We start from the raw sequence: 22,865 nt of genomic DNA on the forward strand, positions 1-22,865 counted from the left end.
CCTTCATTAGCATTTTTTTTACATTAATGTAGTAATTTCAACAGAATAAAAGGGTACATTTTCAAGAAAAAGATTTGTATTTGAATGATAAAAGGCCAGTTTCTTTTTTAAACTAAGGTCATACTTTACAAGAATAAGTGAAGTAAAGTAAAATAAGTTCTATATTTCATTTATTATTATTATTATTATTATGATCATTATTATCATTATTATTATTATTTTATTTTTATTTATTATTTTATTTTTTACAACGAAGCATTAGGACCAAATAGAAGAAAAACAAAACAAAACAAATGACACTACAAGATTAAAGTCGTATTCTTCCACTTTAAGGGGAAAATATATATATATATTTTTTTTTTAAATAAAGAGTTGTGTATTTTTAACATTAAAGTAGTAATTTCACCAGAATAAAGGTATATTTTCAAGAAAAAGATGTATATTTGTTTTGTTTTTTTTAAACGAAGGTCATAGTTTACAAGAATAAAGTGACGTAAAGGAAAAGAAGCTGGATATTTTTTAGATGAAAAGTCATAGTATGAAAATATAGTTTACATAGTCATTATATAGTATTTTTATTTTTTTTTTCATTTATAGTTTGACCAAAATAAAGTCTGATATTTTTAGGAAAAGACGTTGTAGGTTTACATAAACATGGTTGTACAAAAGAGGCACATTTTTTAAAATAATATTTTCATGGTAAAATCCACAATTTTTACAAGAATAAAGTAAAGTTTTTACCCCCAAAAAAGAAAAAAAAAGGGTTGTCATTTTGAAGGATTAAAGTAGTAATTCATGAGAATAAAATTGTACAATTGCAATAAAAACAGATCAAAAGTCATATTGTTTTTTTCTGAAACGAAACATGCAATTTGTATGACAATGAAGTTTTATATTTTTGAGAAAAAAAAACAAACAAATCATTTTCTAGATTGCGTGCCCCAAATGTTGACTAAATACTTGTGAACAATCACGTCCTCTGAACTCATATCTTCACTTACCCTTGTGAAAATCTATTTGTTCTCACAAGATGAAGCCTGTTCTGTTTTGTGCAATGGTTGTTGTTTTCTTTGCTAACGCTGGGTGGTAACCGGTGGCCAGCCAGCATTCCGCTCGCTCGCTCTCTCCCGCTGGCCGCATGCCAGCTCCAGAGCCTTCCTGCCAGCGTGGCACCGCACGTGGTCCACTCCATGTTGACCCCGTTCAAGCTCTCGACTTGAATGGTCTTAAATCCGCTCGCTGCTCAACACGTCTCATAACGCTCGTCATGTGACTGCTTATTGAGGCGCAAAAGTTTTGAGAGATTAAGGCAAAATCTGGACTTTGATTTTTGGCTTTGCGCTGCTGTTTGTTTTAAAGGCTAGAATAATGAAAGAAAGGACTGTTAGTACAAACTAGGAGAGTCTTCGCTTTATGAGCAAATACAATACGCAATTCAAGTGACTTTTTTTTTCCAAAATCAAATCATGCAATGAGTAGATACAGTGGCGCCTTGAGATATGAGTGACCTGATTTGCGAGTTTTTTGCGATACATTTTTTTTTTGCTTTGAGACAGGAGCGCTGCGTGACGGTGGTGAACGCAACTCGACTCACCTCGGCAGAATGTGAACAATTCTTCGGCCTCAAGCTTTTTTTTTTTTAATGACAATTCCGGTTGGTTTCAACATCCAACCAACCACGGTACGCTAGCTTAATGCTAATAGCATTAGCATCTACGTTACAATGCGATAACCTTTTAGGCAACGTATTGAACACAAACAGTACAGCAAATGTAGTGGTGTATCAAAAACCATTTTGAATCAGAAAATCGTTTTCGATTTAACTGAACTGAATCAAAAGTTACATGTTATAGTGTACCGTGCTTCACTTGTATCATACCAGAAGTATCGAGACACGAATCAAATCGTCTTGTATTAGAGATGACCTCAGGTATAAATCATTGGATGTTACTAATGATGATTTGTTGCTATTAATTAACATGAATAGTTTGGGCTTTGGAGAGCATTTATACATACTATTACCCTTTCAGCCGCATTATCTGGAACCAAATCGTGAACCCACTGAATCCAATCATACCACTTGAAAATAAACCGTTATTGAACCGTAACGAGATACTATGGTTGGGAACCTCTGGCTACCTCACGATACGATACGATATGCGATACAAGGCTCACGATAACGATTATCTCACGATACCGTGATTGTCAATATATTGCTCAGGTAATAAATCCACAATAATCTACGATAAAACTAATCATAAAATAATAATGAAAAATAATATAAATAAATAATAATACAATTAAATAATAATAAACTAAATAATAATAATAATAATAACAATAATAATAACATAAATCATATAATAAAATATAAATATATATAAATACATAATATAATATATATAATATATACAAATATAAAAAATAAATAAAAATAAATAATATATAATAATGATAATAATAATAATAATAATTATATATATATATATATATATATATATATATATATATATATATACATATACATATATATATATATAAATATATATGTAAATATATATATTTATATATATATAAAAAACCTAAGCTCATGAGTCTTCTTCGCCTGAAAACTTGCGTCCATTTCCCGGCCATTCTTATGTGGCGCCCCCCCGAGCGGCCCGCCAAGTAATTGCCCAATGAGTCATAAACAATGGAGCTGTTATAGTGGCTGGTTATTAACTACAAATCGATAATCTATCGGGAGACAAAAGTATCACGATTTATCGCAATATCGATATATCGTCACACTCCCCCGAGAGACTTATTGAATTGTCTATAATTGGAAAATTGCCAATATAGTTTAAACAGTACTCGTATATTATTTATCTTCTGTGAAGAATGATTAATATTAGTGCCGTACAATTGAGAAGAGTTGAAACGTCTCAATAGTAATTACTATTATTAATTATTAATTTTTATAAAGTACAATATTTGGGAGTGTTTTTTTCCCCCCTCAATAAAACATTTGTTTTTTATTTATAATATTTTTGTCGTCTTTTTTTGTGGTGTAGGAAGTCCGATAAGGGATTTGTGACACTCACTGCGTCTCAGACATTTTATCCAGCAGGTTCTCTGCGACCGACTTCTCCTTCATCTCGGTGGGGATGCGGTCGGTGGGGTAGTGGTTCTCCACGTCGATCAGCTCCGCCTCGTTGGGCGTCATCCCCATCTTGCGCTTTTTCCGGAAGTCCTCCAGCTGCTTCGCCACCTCGGCCGACTGCTCCAACTGGACCTCGTAGGCGTAGCGTCTTTGGACGTCTTCCGACAGCATGTCCGGGCGCGTCCGGTCTGAAAGGGGGTGGCAGGCACGTCGCATGCCATATGTGACACAAATAATTAAAAAAAATGACATTTTGCACAAATGACTGTCTTACCCAGTTCAGTGGCTATGGCAGGAGGGACTGTGACTCTGAGGATCTACAGTGACAAAAACAGTAAGTAGTCAGTGACTCAACATCACCACAAGGGGTCTCTTCAACACTACAAATGACTTGTCTGATTGTCACTAGGTGAAGGTTGAAGTCCAATCAGCAAAAAGAGAATGGGAAGTGGGTTTTCTCACGATCCAAAACAGGAAGTTGATGGAAAAATATACAGTATATACGTACCAGCTAATGCTACAGTACCTATACTACACTTTAAAAGGAGACAAAGAGAAAATGTACTTTATAATGGCTATGATACATATACAGTGGTACCTTGATTTACAAGTTTATTTCATTCCATGATTAAGCTCTTATGTCAATTTACTTGGCCATTTTCCCCATTGAAATTAATTAATGAAATTACTAAAATAAATAAATAAATAAATAAATAAATAAATAAATAAATAAATAAATAAATAAATAAAAAATACATACAAAAGATTTTTGCTGTGTTTTAATAAAGAAAATTAACACAAATGTGTATTTAAGCAAAAACAATAGAAATGATATCATGTCATCGAAGGTGATGTTGATTTTATACAACAATTCTACATGCAACATTTAGTAGTTATTAATTACCAATGAAGCAGATTTTTTTGAACAAATCAGTTCTTGGACAATTGTAAAATAGGTGATATTTTACCGTTTTAAAACCTACTATTTTTTTTATATTGGTGGATTTTTTTTTAAAATATGGTTTTAAACTTTAAACAATAAATGAATAATCATGGTCAGAATTATTTTAAATTAGTGGTAAAAATTGTACATTTTTTAATTGGCAGTAAACAACTGTCCAATTGTTCATAGAATTTGTAAAATTTGTAAAAATTGATAAAACAGCACAATATTTAATAGTGAACTTTGCAAAATTGATCGTCAAAATTGGGCTGAACGATGTTGGAAAAACATGCGACATAGATGCTGAATATAGCGATATTATTGCGATATTTGCCATGCAACTAAAGAAATGGCATTTTTATTATCTAATGAAAGAATTACATTTTTTTAACGCGGCAAAATAAGCAAGCTAGTTAATTGTAATTACCACGATAATCAACTGTTGAATGGCGGTGCACACATTAGTTCATGTCTGACTGATTAAATTCAGATGAAAGCATAAAATTCCATATGAAACTTATTGCATGTCTTTGCGATATGCATATTGCATGGGACAATATCGCGATATCAATATTTTTGCTATTTATTGTGCAGCCCTACGTCAAATTAAAAATTTGACCAACATGTTTGCGTCAAAGACTCGACTTGAGATGATGAGTTTTGAGCGATACGCCGTGGAGGCCGAGGAGCCAAATGAATGGACACAATCAGTCCATCACGCAAGCATCACGCAAGCTCAGTTCAAAGAGCTGACTGCTACTTACTGCGCCCTTGTCCAAGAAGTTGTTGTAGAACTCCACAAATTGCTTCTTGGTTTCTTTGGCATTGAGGTTCTTCAGGAGGTCAGCGTGGAGGTAACAAAGCTGAGAGAGGACACACACACACGTGCAGAATATTTTTTTAGCCCAATGGTTTGTGTGGGTTGCAAAACCATGAAGGCAAGTCACGATGACCTCAACTTAACGTGCGCCTTCATGTTGGCTGCCGTGAGAAAGGGGAAGTGATATGTTCAAAGAACAGAGAGCTTGGGTGGGGTCAATGATGCGTCTGCAAAAAGCGTCTGGCGGAAAAAAAAAAAAAAAGAAAAGAAAAGTGCACCTTGGTGCCTATTTCCGCTCTAATAGATAACCACATGGTGACGGACGGCAACAGTTGCAGTTTGCTATCGTTCATGCGCAGACATTGAAGAGTTAACTGCTGAGCCGGGTTGGAAATGTCAGTCAGTACATGATTACAATGGTGGGAAATATTATTCGTAATTGTTGATAAAATTTGGTAAATTTCTGCTGTGAATGTTTAAAACATAAAATTGCCGCAAGACGTGGAAAAAAATCACCCCAAAAAAAAAAAAAAAAAATTTTAAAACGTGGTAAAATTTGTACAAATGTGTGGTAAAACCGGTGGTAATACCCGTAAAGGAAAAGAAGTATCAAGAAGTGTAAGATTGGCGAAATCCCTGCACATTACCAGCTTTATTGTTATTCGTTGTGTAATTTGTAACATTCGGTGGTAAATGTTTAACAAAAGGTGCAAATAAATACAAATCATGATGAAAATGGAGGTAAAATGGTCCAAATTACAAAGGGGTAAAACAAAAAAAAACAAAAAGAATTCTGGTCAAAGTACAGGCAAAATTTGCAGAAATTGGTGGCACAATTACATAACAGAAATCGCAAAAATTGTGTTGAATGTTAAGAAATTATCAATTTTTGAGTGCCATTTGTAGAAAACAAAATGTCAAAATGTGTACCCCTCCCCCCCCAAAAAAAGAAAAAAATCCAAATAATGTAAAAACAACAACAACAACAACAAAAAAAAAAAGTCATTAATTTGTCATCAAATGTGTCCAACTGCTCATCAAAGGTGAAAGTGAAAGCGAACGTAACTTAGCGAGGTTGTCTCACCAGCGGCGCCGGGTCAAACTGGAGGATGACGTGTTGCATGAAGACCAGCAGGTGGGCGGGCCGCTCCTTCAGCATTTCGATGCTGCTGAACAGGCACTGCTCGTCCACCACCTCGTTCAGATCGTTCTCAAAGTCCTCGTCCTCGGCCCCGATGATGTTCATGGCTGCGTCCCAGCACCGAGCCCCAAACGCGGCCCGCTGTACACACAAACAAAAGTTCTCCATGATCTTTAGCGTCAAGACATACAGTACTAGCCCAAGATCAAGCTCAGGTCACCACATGATTTGCAACGTTGCGAGCCTTCTTGATGTGGTTTCCCCCCCCCCCCCCCCAAAACATTGTAAAAAAAAATTAGGGATGCACGATAATGCTATTTTGCTCCGCAAAATCGTCCAAGATGCCCTTGAGCACAGACCCCTGAACTGCTCACATGCTAATTGATGTGTAGCTCCCACTCCCCCATCCTTTCATTTTTTTTATATTTAACTCATTTGCTCCAAACAAAACATATAAATACGTTCTATTTTAAATGTTTTAAGTGTCCCAAAGACGTATTTATATGTTTTATTTTTATTTTTATTTTCTTATGATAGAGCATACAGAAGGCTTTGATGCAGCCTCTCTACTGCAGTAAACGGGTGAAAAACTGCCAGGAGGTGGCAGCAGAGTGTAAGAGATCCACCAGGGCCATGTTGAAAACACACTGTTTCCCCACAATTCTAAACAGATTTGTGAATAATGATGAAAGGTAGCTATATTCTAATGCTAATTGCTGCAAAACACAAACAGATTAGAAACATACTTTTTTTCCTGATGAAAGAAGATACTCTTATCTTTCTTTTGGTGGGTTCCATGTTTGTATAGCAAAAGAACACAATATTCTGTGGGCCTTGCAAAATCAGTCAAAATCCAGTAAAACAGCTGGGAGTGATGGAGGTTGCTTCAGTGAAAATGGCTGGGAGTCAGTGAGTTAGTATTAGAGAGTAAAAAAATGAATGAATATCCCCAGCGGAGGGCTAATTAAGTTCTTCCAAAGCAGCTTTTTTGCCTTGTGGTTGACTGCATGATGACGTCTTTTCCATCCAATTTTAGGCTGCAATCATCGAATAAGGGAGGCTTTCTACTGCACTCACTGTACTTCTAATTACGCTGCATGTTCCAGTCAGCGCCTCGCTTTTAAACTGAGGAAAAATATAGGCAAGGGTGACACATTCACCTCTCCCAAACACACACACACAGCCCTCTTTTATTCAGCATGCGGAAACCACTGAACAGCGAACGGAACGCGGAAAAGCTAGCTCCGTTCGGGAATCAAGAGGGCGTCAATACGGCCGATTCTCTTCCGCAGTCGAATTATCTCATTTTAATTGCACGTGGAGGTCATCGCCTGGCGCGGTTACGAGATACGCGGGGGCCGTCGGCGCAGTCTTACGTGCCGAGCAAAACGAGCCTTTTGTGGTAAGGTCAAGAGACTTGCGGGTCGAGTGTGTGTTTGCCTTATAAATGACTTCCCAAGTGGTTCCAGATCATTAAGCGCTCATTGTGTAAGAGCATTGTGTTGCCGGAACACTGACTAACAAGGGAGGGTCAGAGAGACTAAACAGGGAGGGAAAAAAACAACAACATACTCTGTAATGAAAGTTGTATAACAGTAAAAATGGTTCATAAAAGGTGGTTAAATATTTGTTAAATTGGTAAATGAGTAAAATTGGCTGCAAAGTTATGAAATTGGCTATAAAATGTGAGCTGTAAAACTGTCACAAAATTATAAATTAGCAATTCATTTTTCAAAAATGACAAGGCTGGTAGTTGAATTTATTGCATTTAATTTATAAAAATAAATAAATAAATAAATAGGTCATTAGATATTGTTTAATTGGTCGTACAATTGGCCATAACATTTAAAAATTGGTTGAAAAACTCGTAAGGTTGCTTGCAAAATGTGCACAATTAATCGTGAAATTCGCAAAAATTGGCCATAAAACTATACGCACAGTCCCTGATGAAAATTGGTATTTACACTTTTTGAATTTGTAAATTTGGTCCTAAAATTGGTAGGATTGGAACCCCAGATGATTCAGTTTACTGTAAAAATGTTAAAGTTGAGCAAAATTTGTGGATTTTGTAGAAAGACTGATATACTGGCCACAAAATAGGTTGGGAAATTTGTAAAACTGTTTGTAAACTCTGCACAAAATTGACCATAAAGCTTTACATACAATTCCTTATAAAAGTGGCCATAAACATAGCAAGGGTGCTTCAATCTGAAAAAAAAAAAGAAAAAAAAAGGAAAAAAAATTCAAAATTGGCCAAATGTACAAATTCATAGTGAAAACTGTCAAACTGTCTATACACTTGTGTGATGAAATTCACAATTTCACCAACATCTTCGCTAACAAAAACGCCAGCCTATCATGCGAGGCCTACAAACGTACAAACGTAGCTTGCTTTCAAAAAGGACTCCCCGAGTGTTTCCAGCTGATTAAGCGCTCGTTGTGTAAGAGCTTTGTGTTGCTGGAAGCCTGACTAAAAAAAAGTGAGGGAAGGTGATGCAGACTAAACAGGAAAACATAACAACAACAGAGTTTTTTTTACCAGAGCCGTACATGTACAAGTGCTTTGAAGTCACACCACACCTCAACAGATTGTAACGTGGACAGATTAGAAGTGAGTTTGTAAAATTTTGAGTACAAAATATTTAAGAAAATACTGTAAAATGAAAAAAAAAAAAAGGTTGGGAAATTATTAAAATTAGTGAAAAAATTCTGGTGGAAATGTCTTGAAATGGGTCCAAAATGGTCTTAAAACAGGTTGCAGATTTTTTTTCAAGGCTGTGAATGAATTGAACTGGCAATATAATTGGTAAAATTATCTCGGAAATTTCTCACCTTGTCTATAATTTTGTTTGCTCATAAAATTTGGCAGAAATCAACAAAAATGAAAATTGCAAAATGTTGCAAATTCAGTTATGAACTTGTGACATGAGTAAAATTGGTTATAAAATGTGCTGTTGGTTGGGAAATTGCTCAAATTTCTCATAAAAATTTGTATGAATGATCAAAATTGTAAAACAGGAAAATTTGACATGATTTGTAAAACTGATTAAAAAAAAAAAAAGAAAAAAAAAAAGGTAAAAGGCGGTTGGCAAATTTGCAAGATTGACCTGAAATTTGTAAAATTGGTCCCAACATTTGTAAAATTGGTCGTACAATGTGTTAAACTGGTCATGAAATTCATAAAAATGAATTTTTCAGCACAGACGAGTGTGTATATGAACAATGGCAGCTTTTAAGTCCTACAATGCAACGGCTGCGATGATCTTTATTTGCACGATTTCCCACCGGGAAAATAGTTGTAAAATTCAATCACCGGCATCTCCGAATGGACTGCACTCAGCGTGCAGACTCTGGCTTGGACTTTTACAAGGACGGAAGGCGTCGACGTGTGAATGCAGCGTTCATCAGGCAGCCTGGAGAGCTGACAAGTGTTGGGGGGGAGTGTCAAGGTGAGTTCTCTTTGCAACAAAGCTCTTTTACTGAGCAGGACGAGGGCGAAACCGAGCGAGCGAGAGAGAGAGAGAGAGAGAGAGAAAGAGGGGAAGAATGCTTTCATTCATTCATGGTCACTTGCTGGGGGTAGTTTTGAAGCCACGCGTGTGGGAAGGGTTAACCAAACTAAAACGGCGCCCACGCTACAGAGGCCAAACAATAATGTCAGAGAGGCGTACATGGCTCTCGAGAAGCCAATCGGAACGGCTGACAGCTGAAATGGAGGATGTTTAAAAACGAAAAAGAAAAAAAGAAACAGAAAGTGACGAATAGGCCCTTTTGCACCTTTCTCAGACTGATTTAGTCCCAGTTATTGTTTATTAATGAAGGCTTTAGTGTAGTCTAGTTTAGTTTTAGTCCGGTGAAAAATTGGTGCTGACGAAATTATTTTTGTTTAGTTTTCATTGACGAAATTAACACTACTGAATGAGCACAGAATGTTTAAGAGAGAGGGTAGAATAACTACCTTAACTTACCTAGCTGTCATAAAAATGATCATAATCAAATGCGGCTGCAAACATGTAATAAGATGTGACCATTATTGCGTCTCCAGAACAAATAAGGCACAGTAGGCTAACTGACATCTCTCGGTAAACAAATACAGTGCGGCTCAGATTCTCGTTAGCAAGCATGAGAGCTAGCGACGTCAAACGTGAGCAAATGTGACGCATGTGGCGAGCGAGTGAGAAGTCAGCTGTGAGGTCAAAGGGGATAAAGTGGGGAATGTTAGTTTCACGTAGCCTCGTTAGCTTAGGATTGTTAGCATGGTGGGGCTCTTCGAAAGCTTCTAAGAAGTTTGGTGGGGGGGTAGTATGTATGGTTTTGGTGCTCTCCCACCCGGCACATTCCAGCTATTACTAAGTGTCAGGTGGCATCAATCTAATGATAGCCATCAAGCGTACATGCTTCTGTGTGTGTGTATGTGAGAGTTAAGACTCGCCACGTATGTGGGAGGGGGCCATTCCGATGTGATTGTGGAGAGCCAGAGAGTGAGTGTGTGTGTGTGTGTATGTGCACGCGAGACAACTGGTCTTTACAACAGCATTCTTCAGTCCTCCAGGCCGTGGTCCAACACTACTTAGGAAGCAATACAACAAAGGAGATACAAATTAATTTGACGTCTTGAAGGTTCAACAAACTCTACAGCCACGGTGAAAAATGTATTTACAATATCAATACACATGGACTTCCTGCCGCTATACTGTGCCAGGTACAGTGGTGCTTTGAGATACAAGCGACACAGCTAACAAGTTTTTCGAGCTAGGAGCCGTTATGGTATATTGCCTTAAGAACAGCCCCACTAGCTTAAGGCTAACAAATGCAAAGCACCATTGACATGCTAAAGTTAGTATTAATAGTTGTGGTTTTAGAAGCAATGGCTATTTGAACATAGCATAATGCAGACTAATATTATTGCATTGTACTCAGTAGGAGTGTGACGATATATCGATATTGGGATAAATCGTGATACTTTGTCACCCGATAGATTATCGATACGTCTACGCATTATATCATTTTATTTATTTATTATTTTATTCATTTTTTTAGATATATATTATTTATATTTACATACTATATTATTTATTTATATTGTTATTAAATTATGAATTATTTATTATTTATTTATATGATTATTACTATCACTATTATTATTATTATTATTATTATTATTATTATATGATTAGTTTTATCGTAGATTATCGTGGATTTATTACCTGAGCAATATATCAATAATCGCGGTATCGTCATATCGTAGATAATCGTTATCGTGAGCCTTGTATCGCATATCGTATTGTATCGTGAGGTAGCCAGAAGTTACCACCCCTAGCACTCAGTCATATTCTTCTTCTTCTTCCTTTGTATCTGCGTGATTGTGTTATACTGCCTCCCGGTGGCTAAGACGGGAACACCAGATTGAGCAGCACAATGAATTGGATTGCAGCATTAATTCATGATGCACAAAATGTTTAATTCTCTATATCCTATTTAGTAATGCTTTTCTGAAGTACAATAATTTTTCATTTCAATGGGTGAAAATTGATTATACACATAAAATTAAATTGAGTTCCTAGCTGAGGAACAGAATGAATGAAACGCATTAAAAAAAAAAAAAAAAAAAAAAAAAAAGGTACTAGCCGTGTAAGCCTAATGTCTCGCATCAAACCCCACACAGCAGAAAGAAAATGGCGGTTCCTTTTGCGTCAAATCAAAATGGCTCCCCTCGTGGCATTCCAAGGTGCACCTGGCCCGTGGACACGTGTGGGGGGGTTCATCGCTCTCCTCTTACAGATGCTCACAATGGAGCCCACTTCCTGTCTTCTCGAGCCCCAAAATAGCCCGGTGGTCGCGGCGGCTAATGGCTGCTGCGTACTCGCCGCGTTCATCCGGCCACACTGGCTCATTAACCGCCCGTGAGGGTGGGGGGGGAATTCCCATAAGCTACACTCACATATACACAAGCTACAGACAGAGAGAGAACAGCACTGGGAGGAGTGCAAGGTGGTGGTGAGGCACACAGACAGGAAGTGGGTGTAATTTCCTGAGGAAGCTATCACAGCCATTTCCTCCCAGCGCCATCAGATGGAAGAAAAGGGAAAGCCAGACAGAAAGGAATGGAAGGAGGCAAACAAGGTGTAAGACGATAAGTATGAGAGCGGGCCTCAGCGCTCAGATGAGGAAGCGGCGCAGGAAGTTGACACGGCAACAAAACCTGCTGACAAACAAAAGAAGAAGAGCGTGAAGAGGGAGGAGAAGAAAAAAAAAGCATACAGTGTAGCATCAACACACTAAAGCAGGGGTGTGTAAACTTTTTCTTAGAGGGCCACAGACAGAAAAACGGAAGGATGCAAGGGCCACTGAAATTCTTCATGAGATATATGCCAATTTTTATTTTTTTTCCAGGGACGATGCAGATTATTAGAGGTCAATATTCATTTGCAGTAAAAGGCTATATATGTTTATTAATGAATTGTTAAATCTTAGACAATAGGTTTTAGAATTCCCTGTAAGCTCAGCAGAATGTCTTATCAAGTATAGAATATGTCAAATTTAAGGTACCACAAACTGTAGCAGTTTTACATAAGGCTAAAGAATCATTGAACATTCATTGATTGTTCCATACCTGACCGATTGCATTGAAGTGTGGGGCTGTACAGCCAAAACCTACACCGATTCCATCTTTCTTTTACAGAAACGTGCTATCTGTGTTGTTTGCGGCTGTGGATACAGAGACCACGCTCATCCATTATTTATACAACTACAAATTTTAAAATGTAATGAATTGGTGGAGTTTACCCGTCTTAAAATAATGTTTAAAGCCCATCATGAAAGTTCACCAGTTAATATATAAATTAAATAAAAAAAAGAAAAAAAAAGAGAAAGTGAGTATAAATTAAGAGGAGCAGACATTTTCTTTCTTTAAAACAAAATATAGAACAAAACATAAAGAACGATGTATTTCAACTCAAGGCGTCAGTTTATGGAACAATCTGGATTGTAAAACAAAATCATCCCAGTCTATCTGTATCTTTAAAAACCTGACAAATCTCAATTACTGAAAAAGTATATATAGCACAAGGACAGGCTGCTTAATTATTACATAGAATTGTTATATTGAAAACATTTTGACCGCTCGCTGTCATTTACTTTGTGTTGATTATTTGTTGTTGTTGTTGTTGTTGTTGTTGATTAGGGGCAGATAACACAAGTTTTACTTTACTTTAAAACGTCAACAAATTTTCCACAGTAAATAAAGCTTTCCAAAATTTCTGTATAACTGAAACCGTCATCTTTCAGGTGACAGCGAAGGCTTGACTTGACTTGATCTTTGGTTTAAATTCAAACAAACAAAAAGTGCAGGGAGTTTCCAGCATTTTGGAGCCACAGAGCGGGTAACGGTTTAGTCACCAGCCAGCCAACTCGACAATCTCATTCCCTGACTTCCACGTCATTCAACAGGCCAGACTCCGCCTCTCAAAGGCACACAGCGACACGCACATTCAGCGTCACAGACACTACAGTGCGGAATGTGAGGATGGCAACCCGAAGCAGACAAGAATAATACATGAACTTCACGTGCATATATTTTGTGTTATTATAGTTTGCGGCATATTTAAACTAAACATTTTTTGGGGAGGTCAGCAATAAAAAAAGAAAAAAAAAAGAGAGAGAATGACACTGTGTATTTCTAACAACCACATGGCATCGCCTTTCAGTGTACTAGCTAGCGGCCTAAAGCTAAAGCTAACTAGCAACTACAAGGCTGGACTTTAACTCTTTCATACTTGAAAACTTTTAATAGGACAAAACAATAAATGTTTTATTATAGGTTAGACTTATACTAAAATAACTTAGAGGTGCACCGGTCACAATTTTCCAGCCGATCACCGATCTTTTAAAAAGTCTGACCTGCCGATCCTGATTTTTTTTTCCCATAATAAGCAGCCACCTTCAGTGTTCTAATTTATTTTATTGAAAAACATTGACAAGATCTGTGAAATAATGCAAACAGTTTGTTTTAACGGCACATTACGTCAAAATAAAAGCCTATATTAATCATCTCAGCAGAAGAGGATACTTTTTTCAGACATCTGAGGAGAGAGATGAAATCGGTGGAAAAGATCGGTTTATTTTTAAGGGATCGGCCGATCGCCGATCTCCCAAAACTAAGGAAGCCGGGGCCGATAAAAATCGGCCGATCGAACGGCGCACCCCTAAAAATAATGGCAAATACAGCAGGAATTAATATCAAAGAAGACAATTTATCTACTTATTTTACAGTTGCTATTAACTTACTAAAAACTTGGATTGCAGTCTTTTCAGCGTGACAAAATTAATTACACCAAACAATTGTAACGGAAACCTAAGTAAAAGTGATGAAGCATCCATTTCATGGTTAATGAAGATATTTATTTAACTTATTAGCAAATTCCTGCATTCAATTATTTATTTCGCTACACAGTTTTGATAAATAAGGAATATTCTTTCAATATGTTGTGCATTTTGTGTAAAAGTGTTTCAATGTTTTTCAATCATTTGTGTTCCAAAAGTTGTTTGCAGAGAACGAACATATTGCTGAATCTCCGATTTGTGCTTCAAATGTTCATACACACAATTTAAGCACAAATATGTAAATAAGGCAATCTGTGTTTGTGTATTACTGTTCTCCCCACATTCGGCTTTCCTTTTTGCACATGTGAAGACATTACAGTTTTGTACGAACCAATCAAAAACAACCGTTTTAAAAAAACGGGGATACAAAGTGCAAACGATGAGGTGGGTTTCAAAATGTTTAGCAAACTTTACTAAAAACACGACAATCCGATAGTTGGGCCTTGGCAGAGGTCTTCACTACTGAACCACATCGGACCCTTCCATTTTGTCCGACTTAACACACAAAATGTCCTCTGGACAGAAGAAGTGTAAAGGCTGGAAAGAAAGGCGCACGTACGCAGCCAACTGACGGGCAATTTGAAAGCAACACGCTGACGCCGAGTTGGAAAAAGTGAGGGGCAACACACAAAACATCTTTCACAAGTGCAGCTGTTTCCTGTCTTGTGCGCCGCGAGGGGTTCTGCTCCGGCTCACTGAACACGGACGGTAGCAGCAGCAGCAACAGCAGCAGCAGAAGCTGCTGCTCGGGCTCTCGTTTGGGCCAAAACGTTCTTTTTGGAAGTTCTGTGGCAGCGTTCGTTGAGGTGGATGGGTTGGATGAAAGAGGAAATAAGAAAATAGAAATGCACCACAGGATCAAAATTGGAATGTTACGAAAATAAATTATTTATCCAATTCATTCTGGACAAAATATTATCTTTCCACTGCTGAAAATTGTTCCAAAGAAAGAAAGAAAGAAAGAAAGAAAGAAAGAAAGAAAGAAAGAAAGAAAGAAAGAAAGAAAGAAAGAAACTGATAAGCGGGTTCACTCGTATCTCAATGGACCACCATATTGGACTGAGGGCCAAACCCACTCAACGATCATCTTTACTAGCCTCAATGTTATGTCATCTGTGCAGTTGTCGCTTCCAACCAGGCTGAAAAATTCACAAACGTCCACTTGCAAGACTATAAAAGGCATTTTCTTGTGCACACGCAAGCTTGTCATATTACTTCCGCCGGTGGGGACCACTACGGGTGGACACCCCCGGGGGAGGGCTAACCCGCTGCTAGATATGGCGAACAAAACGGCAGCCAACGTCCGTCCGTCCGTCTGTCCGCGTGCTGCAGCACACAAAGGACGAAGTTATCCCAGAAATCTGGCCGACGCTCTGACAGCCGGCAAACAACAAAAACGCCGGCCGGCCGCTGGCTGAGGCGCTCACGGGACACTATATTAGGGACACCTGCACACTCCAAACAATGTCAATAGAGAATGAATGCAATTGTTATGAACAGGAAGTGAGGTAAGACTATTTGAATGTCCAATGTTGGCCCATTTTTGCACATTTACAGCAATCATACTTTTGTCCCCTTCTCATACATGGTTAACCCGAATGACTTCAAACTTGGGCTGTACCATCTCAACACCTGGGGCAACATCAGGGTAATTTTTTTTTTTTTTTTTTAAAACAAACGTTTTTGACGTACTATATGACGGGGGCGGAGCATCAAATTTTGAGTTTCAAAACTACTACTTAACGAAGCATTCCCGGTTGTATGTTTGACCTAGCGGCGCCATGATAATTTGGAGGCATACATAAGAGCCCACCGTGTACAAAAAAAGTCTCTTGGAACCATATGCCAAACCAAACAGGAAGCCCGCCATTTTGATTTACGTTGGAATTTGTAGTCATTTTTTTGTGGCCTTTTTGTAGGGGTCATATTTTAACAAACTCCTCCTACAAAACTTACCCGACCGTCTTCAAACTTGGCGTGTTTCATCTTAAGATGTTTAAGATGCAAATTTATGACAGTTTTTTTTATATTGTCGCACGCCGTTGCCATAGCGATGCATTGCTTGCCATTAAAATGCTACTTTCTAGTTTAGTCTAAACTTGCGAAAACTCATGAAACTTTGCACACACATCAGACCTATAAACATGAATATTTTAGAGATTTATTGCGCAATTTGCAAAAAATGGCTCAATAGCGTCCTCTCGACATTTTTATTAAGCTTTTCCGATTGATTATATGATTCAGTCAGACTTATGAATATTGGGAGGCATACCTATCAGCCTAATACCTACACAAAGTATTTTATAGGCAAACGTGCCAAAGCTAACATAAAGTCCGCCATTTTGAGCTAATTTTGTTATATGCGCATCATATTTGGCCTTTTAATGAAACTTTGCACACACAAGGAATGGCAAGAACATTTACATTTGGTCCTTGTCCTATGTAACAGTTCCCCAACATGTATCTTTTTTTTTGGGGTTCAAAATAAGTGCAGTAGTAGTTTGTTAGTTTCAAGAAAAATAAATCATTTTAGGATTACTGTTAATGCAAAGTCTGCAAACTAACAGACAAGGGCCACTTATGTCATTTTGCCAGAGTTGCGCGGCGACCAAAACGAGCGCTTCTCTTTCGACATCACTCGGCTGCAGAGACGATTTTTATATGCTGGTCGGTTTTCTACGACTACCATTTTGTTTTTCTACCTCATCCAGAGAACATTTCGCTGTTCCGCAACTCCCTCATCATCGGACCCACCAACCCCACTACACTCCCTGACTCACCCCTCCCTCCCTCCCTCCCCCCCAACATGGAGGTCACCGGCCTCCATGGAAACATTTGATAGGCCAGGAGCCATCGACTGGCACAGATTGGCACTTGTAACTGCTTCCGTGTGTGTGCGCGTAGCGGGCTAATTGCCGAGGCCAAACACACACACACACAGGCCACTATGGGACACTGAGTCGTTTATTTATAAGTCTGCCGTGTGTGTCTGGATTTCATTTGCTTTTTACGTAGCGCCCATTTGGAACATTGGAAGCGCTTTTTGCCAGCAAGGGCGCTATGTGGCTAAGCTAACCTCACGCTAATCCGAAAGACTTTGCGGAAAGTTCGTTTGGAGGCACTGGGGGATTTTATGTTGATATTATGATTGATGGTTCCCTCTCTGATGATCCAGGACGGCCTACATAACGGAACCAGAGCAAAGCAAAACTTTTTTGGAGGGGTACTGAACTGTGATGCAAAATACACTGACGGTCTCACAATTTGATTCACTTCCGATTTTTGGGCCTTCAGAATGGATTTTTGATTCAAAATGATTTGATTGGTAATGATTTGTACTTCATGATTTTACTCCAGTCTAACTGGCTAATGCTAATTCGTGTGCTACTCGCGGCACTTTTATCCTTCAAAAGAGCGGCCATTCATACAAAAACACTTCAGAAATGTATACAGGGAAACATCTTAACATTGCTTACCGGTATATGCTCTTCCTACGCTGAAAAAATAAAATAAATAAAAAAATAAAAAAAATAAAAAAATACATCCAACTTTTATTGTAAGGTGGCGACAACTTTAGTGTGTATTAGAACGAACGGGAGGTGCTGGAGCCTATCTCAGCTGACTTTGGGCAGTAGGCGGGGTACACCCTGGACTGGTTGCCGGCCAATCGCAGCATCTGATATTGTTGCTTTTAAATTATATAAACATTATATATAAACACAACCCCCTTTTTTTGTTTACATTCAAACACAGCACTAAAAAACAAACATTTTTGTTCTTTTTTCCAAGTCAGAAAATTTCAAGAAGAAATTTGAATAATTACTAGTAAATATTATATACAATATAATAAAATGTAATATTTAATAAAAAAAATAAAATCTGACAAAATGAGACTTATTTTGGATAATTAAAAAAAAAAAAAAAAAAAAAGGACATTGAGGAAAGAAAGTCTGTCAGCCACCAGGATGCAGTGTAAATAATACTGTACAGTCATGTTGACACAAACAACAAATATTGCTTCTTCACTTACTACTACTGTAAGCAACTCAATAAGATGCCATTATATGTCTGTGAGTATTGTTATATTTATCTGTCTAAATGTATTGCGTTTGTGTTCAAAGATACATCACTTCTAAAACTATCAATGCTAACTGTTAGCATGTCAATGGTGTTTTGCATTGCTTGCTAGCTTTCAGCTAAGTTAGCTTTGGCATAACCATGTTTTTTGTTTCTTTCTTTTATTATTATTATTATTATTTTATTATTTAAAGACCCAAGTGCAAGTTTTCACCTTCTACCCAGAGATTGGGATTTTTTTTCCAAGCCTCCCATGAATGACTTCATTCACACTCGCTAGCTGGCCGTCTCGCTTCAGTTCTGCCTAAATGGCCGCCACAAGACTCTGCTGGACAGATGCGAGTAACTCTTTTTCCATTTTCTTACTTTTCCAACGTGCTAAGTGAGACGGACAGGTGAAGATCAACTGTATTTTTTTGTTCTGCCTCCAATTTGTTTTGGCCGTCATTCTATTGCCGACCACAAGATGATGGCTCACTACTTTGTTTTACACTGTGTATAACAGTACATTTGAAAGAAGAAGGTAATCAGGAAATTATTTCAAGCACATCCAAGTCAAATCATCTTCAGTCCTGCTTTTTAGGCCTACAGAAAACAATGGCTGTTGGCTAGGGATTAGGGGTGTGAATTGCCTAGTACCTGACGATTTGATCCGTGTTACGATTCATAGGTCACGATTCGATTCGATACCGATTAATCCCGATACAAATTTACAAGTCGATTGTTGCGATATTTTTACTCAAATTTAGAAAATACCATTCAGTTAACTGATACATGTACACTTTAAGATTTGTATGAAAATGTATTATTACCTTATAACTGTGAGCCACTGTATGTAACAAACAGGTTTAGCAACATTTTTCATGTTTAAATAGCATTGAAATAAAAAATTAAGGCTAAATGTTCCATTAATATAACATACTTCCATGCTTTAGGTGTGAAAGTGAGACGTTTTGTTGAATATTTTTCCATCAAAAATGGATGTTAAAAAAATCGATTCGGCTCCCTATTGAATCGATTTGAGAATTGCGTGCTGTAGTATCGCGATATATTGCCGAATCGATTTTTTTTTAACACCCCTACTAGGGATGTAACGGTAACGGCAATACCGTGATATCGCGATATTAAAACTGTCACAATATATCGTCGTCGTCATGATTTCCATTTGTGCACTTCTATCACCCTCTGGTGGCTAGTTTTTTTTTAGTGCAGTTTAATTTTCACAAGGCATGTTTTGGCCCTTATATTTTTAAAATCCACGCTAATGGTCAGATGAAGACGTAATATGCTTGTGAACAGAGTCAATATGTGGAGGACAAATTGTGTGCTAGCATTAGCAAGTAAGCGCCTCTATATGAAGTGTTTTTAGAGATTGTAGGTGGTTTACATGCATTGTTGTTATGTACAAAAAAAACACAATATGTTTATTTTAGTATGAGCTTTTTTTTTTTTTTTTTTTTTTTTTTTTTAACAATAATGTGACTTGTTTTTGTATCACCAACCTCCCCACAATATCGTGATAACATCGTATCATGAGGTTTGGTTATCGTTACACCCCTACTGTTGGCTCATTTCGAGTTTAGAGGCATTCGATGAGTTCAAATGTGTTACTTTGGAAAACAGGATTTGTTTCTACTTAGTGTAAACACGACGAGTGATCGACTGTGTGTGAAAGTTATATGTATTATTTCAAGAGTTTGAAGACCTTACAAATAATCAAGCATCGGAATGCTCTGAAAATAGCCCTGATTATGATATTTCTATTTGGGGGGGGCAGGATTAAAGTACTAGTATTTTATGAAAGCCCATTTTAGCCACTTGGCTCATTCGCCGATCATCTCAGAAGTAAAAGACGAAGGCAAAGAAGAGCATCAGCCAGAGAAGAATACTTCGTTAACTAGTCTGCTAATGCTCTGATCTCCCCCTGGATTAAAAATATAAATAAAAAATAAAATAAAACTCAAGCTCATTGGCCATTGTTTATCCTAACGGCGGCCCCCCGTTTTACGACGGCGCGGAGGAAGCGAAGTGCGATGAAACAGGCAACATTCCTTTAAAAGGAAGAGAAGGTGGCCTTTGGGCTGCACACAAGCCGACACTTGTTCAGCCGGCGGGCAGGATGGCGGTGGGACCAACTCCCCCTTTACGCTCTGACAGGATGTCGCTAGTACGCTCGCCATCAGCTGCAGCAGCATCGCAAGGAAGCAAAAGCAACACGCACAAGCAAAAAAAACAACAAAAAAAACAATCAATATTATGCAGACACTCATTATTGATCTCGTCTGCATCTTTAACTAGGCTATGCAGGGCAGCCATTTTGTTTTTGGGGTCATACAAAATGTAAGAAGACATATGATTAGCAAATGTTTGTTATGCATGATGAGCAGTTTGTTTTTGGGCTTTGTGTGTCATCTACTATTTTAAATCATTTTTAGTTTTATTGACTTACTCTGAAGGGCTACAAGTTTGACATACACCTCTGAAATGACAAATATTATGTTATATTGTATGTTATTGTTATATCATTTAATATACAATATTATTTCATATAAAGAAACTGATCATGTTGATCATAATTAGGAAATCAAAAAATGTCGGTATGCCACAATTCATTTCTATAAATCCCTGCCAATATTTTAAGTAAATTTTCAAATGATCACTCCTACAACATTCGAGGATGTCACAATTTGTCTCATCACTGGTGAGTTATTTTTAGAAAAGACCCAAGGGCAACCCATGTGGTTCTTGGGGACTACCCAGTGCCTGCAAGTACCATGTTGGGAACCCCTGACTTAACATTTTTTGAAAATCCTTGCAATGTTTTTTGTTTTTGTTCTTTTTTTAATTGCACGTGGGGCCGTAAAAAATGCTCTTGCCGGTTGCAGGTTTCCCACCCTTTTGTCATGGTCTGTCACTGCACATAAACACCACAAACAATAAATGAACAAAAACATTTCACCTCACAAACAGCTGTCAGTCAAAAACTCCCAGCAACTCCGTGAATTCCGATGATTGTTCTGACACCTAAATGCAACTGTCGTTTGATCTCAATATCAACGACATTAGAACACAAAAACGCTTCCTGGCACGAATTCCCACGCGTGACACGCACAACAGTTGTTGCTGCTCAGCGGCTTGAAAAGTGTAATTGAAATGCACCGTTGTTTTATTTATCTAAAAAATATATACTGTATGTAATAATAAAACTCAGCCTCACAGGAGGCGGTGTAGTCCGGCGAGAGCCCCCCGAGTCGGCGCAGCATTACCGTGCTGGGGGATTTGTAGAGGGGGGAGAAGAAAAAAAAAACAGAAAACACCTTCACGGTTACCTTTTTAAGATACTTTTCCCCCAAAAGTCCCACAACCAGCTCGCTGGTGGTCATGTTTGAAAGCTTTACTCACCCGCAAAGAGGAAGAAAACGTCCGTCCGAGCGTCTAAATCAGGTTTCGTGAAGCGAAAAAAAGTTGTCGTGTGTCATCAAGTGAAGTGAGCAAAGGTTGGGAGGGGAGAAAAAAAAACATTGTACGCGGAAGTACACGGGAACTTACTCACTCACTGAAAATGTAGATCTAAATATATATATTTTTTTAAATTTCAGTTTTGCATTATGTAATACCGCATTGCGACTGGAAAAGTTTGGACACTTAAGGGGGGTAAAAAAATATGTTTGTTTTAAAAACGAACGAGCCGCTTCCGCATTGTGTTACACACTAAAACGTCCCCCCCACTCTAACTGTCAAAAAAAGTTGAGAAGATTTTGCCGTGTTTCATTAAACTATTTATATATTTTAACCCCCCAACTGTAATTATTTTATGTACAATACTCACTATTAAGTGTTATACTGCGTGTATAATTATTTCAATCAAAGTCTCTTGTCTCGTTAACAAAGTTCCCATAACTTATCTTTATATGACTTTTATACCGCTGTTCAATAGTTAAAAAAAAAAGGTTGTTCATAATAAAAACGCTCATAATGTCAGCTATTGGTACGATAACGACTCGTAATGACGTTTTAGTAATTATTTTTATTATTTTTTTTTACCAGGCAGCGAGAGATAAAAGCAACCGCACTATGAAAAGATTTGTTTTGAGGGTATCTGGCGCCCTCTGGTGTACCAACAACGACATGACCACAAGGCTTTCGAATATGCACTCTTGGGAATATCCTGCAAATGAATGAATGAATGAATGAATGAATGAATGAATGAATGAATGAATGAATGAATGAATGAATGAATGAATGAATGAATGAATGAATGAACGAACGCTTTCACGCTTTACTTATTCAAAAGTAAATGTTAAATTAAAAAATGTACGTACACTGTGCAGTACACTATATTGTAGCTGCGTTTAGTCTA

At 37.6% G+C, this 22,865-nt stretch overlaps 1 protein-coding gene across 5 annotated transcripts in view; it reads right to left on the reverse strand.

Annotated features, from left to right (window-relative positions):
• arhgef1 (Rho guanine nucleotide exchange factor (GEF) 1) overlaps positions 1-22,153 on the reverse strand; it is a 39,045-nt gene extending 16,892 nt beyond the window's left edge. For 2 of the 5 annotated variants that reach the window (XM_077526287.1, XM_077526285.1), the window contains exons 1-5: positions 21,908-22,153; positions 5,990-6,187; positions 4,850-4,948; positions 3,417-3,459; positions 3,084-3,330 (exon numbers count right to left, since the gene is read on the reverse strand). In XM_077526287.1, coding sequence (XP_077382413.1) covers positions 3,084-3,330; positions 3,417-3,459; positions 4,850-4,948; positions 5,990-6,151 — 551 coding nt within the window. In that variant the 5' untranslated portion in view covers positions 6,152-6,187; positions 21,908-22,153. Of the gene's footprint in view, positions 1-1,001; positions 1,651-3,083; positions 3,331-3,416; positions 3,460-4,849; positions 4,949-5,989; positions 6,188-21,907 lie in introns of those variants that run through there. The other 3 variants (XM_077526284.1, XM_077526288.1, XM_077526289.1) reach the window with 3 other exon arrangements.
• Positions 22,154-22,865: the final 712 nt, after the last annotated feature.

The sequence above is a fragment of the Festucalex cinctus genome, chromosome 7 (assembly GCF_051991245.1).
Source record: "Festucalex cinctus isolate MCC-2025b chromosome 7, RoL_Fcin_1.0, whole genome shotgun sequence".
NCBI classification, from domain to species: Eukaryota; Metazoa; Chordata; class Actinopteri; order Syngnathiformes; family Syngnathidae; genus Festucalex; species Festucalex cinctus.